This window comes from Aegilops tauschii, chromosome 2, assembly GCF_002575655.3.
Source record: "Aegilops tauschii subsp. strangulata cultivar AL8/78 chromosome 2, Aet v6.0, whole genome shotgun sequence".
Taxonomy (NCBI): Eukaryota; Viridiplantae; Streptophyta; class Magnoliopsida; order Poales; family Poaceae; genus Aegilops; species Aegilops tauschii.
The window spans coordinates 605849670-605854134 of NC_053036.3; the positions used below are offsets into that span (position 1 = coordinate 605849670).

A 4465-nucleotide genomic window follows, 5' to 3' on the forward strand; every position below is an offset into this window, starting at 1 on the left:
TGAACACGTCAAAAGAATTAGCCCCTAAACAAACCCATCCTGTCGACGTCCGTGACACCTTCTACCATCCCAACAAAAAAAATGTGTTCTAAAAAAAATGTTTCAGAAAAATCCCAACAAAAAAATCCCACCAGAAGGGAGGGAAATATCCGATTGGTCCAGCGGACTTAAGAGGGAGAAAACAAAACGATTGGGAGAATCTGGGCCCACCACTCCCCCATCTCCGCTCCTATAAAGCGACCTCCGATACCATCGTCCATGGAGAACAAAAGCAAGAAGTCTGCTACCCAATCCCATCTACTGCTCCCCCATCTCTCTTCCTGCTCGGCGGTGTACTTGTGGTGTCGACGATGAGGCGCTCCATGGCTCTGCTGGCGGCCGCGGCGGCGCTGCTGCTGCTGGTGTCGCTGGCGGCGGCGGCGGACATGTCGATCGTGTCGTATGGGGAGCGCAGCGAGGAGGAGGTGCGGCGGATGTACGCCGAGTGGATGTCCGAGCACCGCAGGACGTACAACGCCATCGGCGAGGAGGAGCGCCGCTTCGAGGTGTTCCGGGACAACCTCCGCTACATCGACCAGCACAACGCCGCCGCCGACGCCGGGCTCCACTCCTTCCGCCTCGGCCTCAACCGCTTCGCCGACCTCACCAACGAGGAGTACCGCAGCACGTACCTCGGCGCCCGGACCAAGCCGGACCGGGAGCGGAAGCTCAGCGCCAGGTACCAGGCCGACGACAACGAGGAGCTGCCGGAGACCGTCGACTGGAGGAAGAAGGGCGCCGTTGCTGCCATCAAGGACCAGGGCGGCTGTGGTAAGCATCCTCGGCTGATCTGCTGCTGCTGCTTCTATTTTGTTTCCTTTTTACAGTAAAAATTGTCTTCTTGCATATTATCGGTAGATACCATCTGTTTCAAAGTGAAGATTCTTGCGACTAGTATATTCCAATCGCGTCATGACCGTGAGATCCTTGCGTAAATTAGGAACTTCTGTTGGTCAACGTGCCATGGCTCAGTATGCACATGAACAGAAAGCAGGGGAACTTGCAATAATTGGTGCTGTTGAGCCTTGAGGCTTCACCTGAACGATTTGGACAGTGGAAAAGGGGATCTCTGATTCTAAGTCCGACTTATAAGGTCACATAGAAGTAAAATAAGAGTCTCTTAAATTTAAATTTAAATTTATTTTGGTAGGATGTCTTAATTAGTTTGTACTGGTATGTTATAGTGTCAGCAACTGGGGCACCTTATTTTCAGTATCTGGTTCTGTCAGAACTCATCACTTGCTAAATTCAGTGGTAGTACTGATTGATTTACTACTGTAATATGGAGGTTCAGTAGAGCTCTGTTAGCATGATCTTCATGAGTTTGGATATAGTATTTTGGAAGTAGGTTCATTGAACATGGACACTATGTTAGTACTGATATTATTTCACATGATTCCATTAGGCTGTTGGAGTATGTTATAGAGGAAAATTATAAAGTAGTGGCGGTCGTTGTCTAGTTGATAAGCTGGCGGACCCATTTGTCCTGTTATTTGTTGGATGGTCTCACCACCCCCCTCTGCTATTAGTTGACATGATTACATTAGGCCCTTGGGTACACATCTCCCTCACGAATCTTTGAACGTTTCGCCTTCTGATTGGTAGCAGGTCTTCATCTGCAATTTCAAGAAATTTGTAGTACTATGTATTGTTGCTCTGTTACTACTTGCCACTTGTATCAGTGCATTGAACTTCAACTAAAATCGTGACACAAAGATACCAGAATCTGATATTTGTTTGTCTTTTCCAGGGAGCTGCTGGGCTTTCTCAGCAATAGCAGCTGTTGAAGGCATCAACCAGATTGTTACAGGCGACATGATCCCTCTGTCCGAGCAAGAGCTTGTTGACTGTGACACTTCATACAACGAGGGATGCAATGGCGGTCTGATGGACTATGCGTTTGAGTTCATCATTAACAATGGTGGTATCGACTCTGAGGAGGACTACCCCTACAAGGAGAGGGACAACCGTTGCGATGCTAACAAGGTATCATCCGTGTTCGTAGTTCTCTTCTGAATTTTAAGAATGTGCATCATACTGATATTCTGTTCCATTCGTGTTTGGGGGGAATTTGCAGAAAAATGCGAAGGTTGTTACCATTGATGGGTACGAGGATGTGCCCGTGAACAGTGAGAAGAGTCTGCAGAAGGCAGTTGCAAACCAGCCCATCAGTGTTGCGATTGAGGCTGGTGGCAGGGCATTCCAGCTCTACAAATCGGTGAGCTTCTTTAACATTACTGTTCTGCGGTAGGTTTGATGAATGAGTAGGCGCCAAAAGGTTATGGTACCTCCTTATTTCCAAAATAGATAGGTATCATTCTGATTGAGAGAGCTTGGGACATTTTCTCTTAATGGTATGAATATGTTACTCTGTTAGGCCCACGCACCTAACTTCTATTATCCTCTCCTTCACTAAAATAATTTTGTTGTTGTCCTCACCTCAGTTGCAATCTGCAACTACTACCCCTTAACTATGATTAACTTGGATGCAGCCTGACTCTTGCATGCTTTGACATCATCCATATAATTTGCACTTTTCTAATCTTCTAGAGTATCGTTTCTATGCGCTCATCATGCCTATCTGTCCCTGCTTTAGGAAGCACTTTTAGTGCGCGGGTCACTTTTATGTGTTCACATGTATTCCCTCCGTCCCAAAATTCTTGTCTTAGATTTGTCTACATATGGATGTATCTATTCACATTTTAGTGTTAGATACATCCGTATCTAGATAAATCTAAGACAAGAATTTTGGGACAGAGGGAGTATAATATATTGGATTAAGTGGTCTGAGCTATCACCCACTTCTGCTGGATATCAACAAAGTAGAACATTCCGAAGATGTTTAAACCCTTTTCGCTACCCATTTTGATCAAACAGTAAAAGGGGAAATGCAGACTACGAAAAAACAACTCGAATAGCATCTTCAGATAAAACTGTTGTCAATTAGTAAACTCCTCGACGAGGTGTAACTAGCATTTTTGAAATCGATGAGTTTGACCTTTCGGAAGCATTCGATTTACTGATTATCATTTCCTATTCTCTTAGGGTATCTTCACTGGAACCTGTGGAACAGCACTTGACCATGGTGTCGCCGCCGTTGGTTATGGTACAGAGAACGGCAAGGACTACTGGCTCGTCAGGAACTCCTGGGGTACCGTCTGGGGAGAGGATGGTTACATCCGGATGGAGCGTAACATCAAGGCATCCAGTGGCAAATGTGGTATTGCCGTCGAGCCTTCCTACCCGACGAAGACGGGCGAGAACCCCCCTAACCCCGGCCCAACTCCACCATCTCCCGCCCCACCGTCTTCTGTCTGTGACAGCTACAACGAGTGCCCCGCGAGCACGACCTGCTGCTGCATCTACGAGTACGGCAAGGAGTGCTTCGCCTGGGGCTGTTGCCCACTCGAGGGTGCTACCTGCTGCGATGATCACTACAGCTGCTGCCCTCATAACTATCCCATCTGCAACACCCAGCAGGGAACCTGCCTCGCGGTAATAGCTCAGACCATTTCATAATGTTTTCTTCAATTAATGTGGTTATGATGTCATGTAAATCACTAGCAAGTTGACTAAGAGTCTTAGGTATCTGATTCTAACTGGTTTTGTTGCTTCATGAACAGGCCAAGGACAGCCCACTGTCAGTGAAGGCTCAGAGGCGTACCCTGGCCAAGCCTATCGGTGCTTTCTCTGGCATTGCAACTGACGGCAAGAAGAGCAGCGCGTAAACATTTGCATCACGACATTCGTACAGCCAACGGCCATGGTGATTAACTTCTGCAAATTATCACCTGGTGATCCACGATCGAAGGTGCAGCATGGCGATAGCTATGCTCTCAAGTATCTTCTTTATAATAGATGCTCCTGTACATAATCCTAAAATCGGGTTCGATCGTTTACAGAACCACCAAATTTGCTTTTGCATATGTATATGTAAAACTCAGCTCATTCCCTCACAGTTTGGAGCTGCCATTGTTATTATGGAATTCATCAAGAAACATGATAAGCAGATTGCAGTATTGATGGATAGTTCTCGTGTATGATGCTTATGTTGCCCGCTGGTCAATTACTTCACTTTGAATTTTATTGCCTCTGGAATGGTTCGTGTGGAGCTGTTACGAATACATAAACTAAAGTTATCTGATTGCATATAGCCTAATGTTTGTGCTCTCAGTATCTTGTCAACATTGAAAATGTGTGGTTATCACAGCAGGGAATCAACATTTCAGTAAACATGCCCTTTACAAGCATTGTGCTCCCTCCGTTTCAAAATAATTGAAGTTCTAAGGTTCATGTTTGTCCAAGTCTATCTAAAAGATTATCAATATGTACAAATCATATTTACTCCATTAGATTCATTATGAAATGTATTTGATATTATATATATATCATATATATATTTTATATTGTACATATTTGCGGATTT

General features: G+C 45.4%; 1 protein-coding gene across 1 annotated transcript; it reads left to right on the forward strand.

The window, feature by feature from the left end:
* Positions 1-254: 254 nt before the first annotated feature.
* Positions 255-4068, forward strand: LOC109774544 (oryzain alpha chain). The gene is made up of 5 exons (XM_020333280.4): positions 255-810; positions 1790-2025; positions 2117-2257; positions 3085-3534; positions 3663-4068. The coding sequence occupies exons 1-5, from the start codon at positions 351-353 to the stop codon at positions 3765-3767; spliced, it is 1392 nt and encodes a 463-aa protein (XP_020188869.1). The 5' UTR covers positions 255-350; the 3' UTR covers positions 3768-4068.
* The last annotated feature ends 397 nt before the right edge of the window (positions 4069-4465 follow it).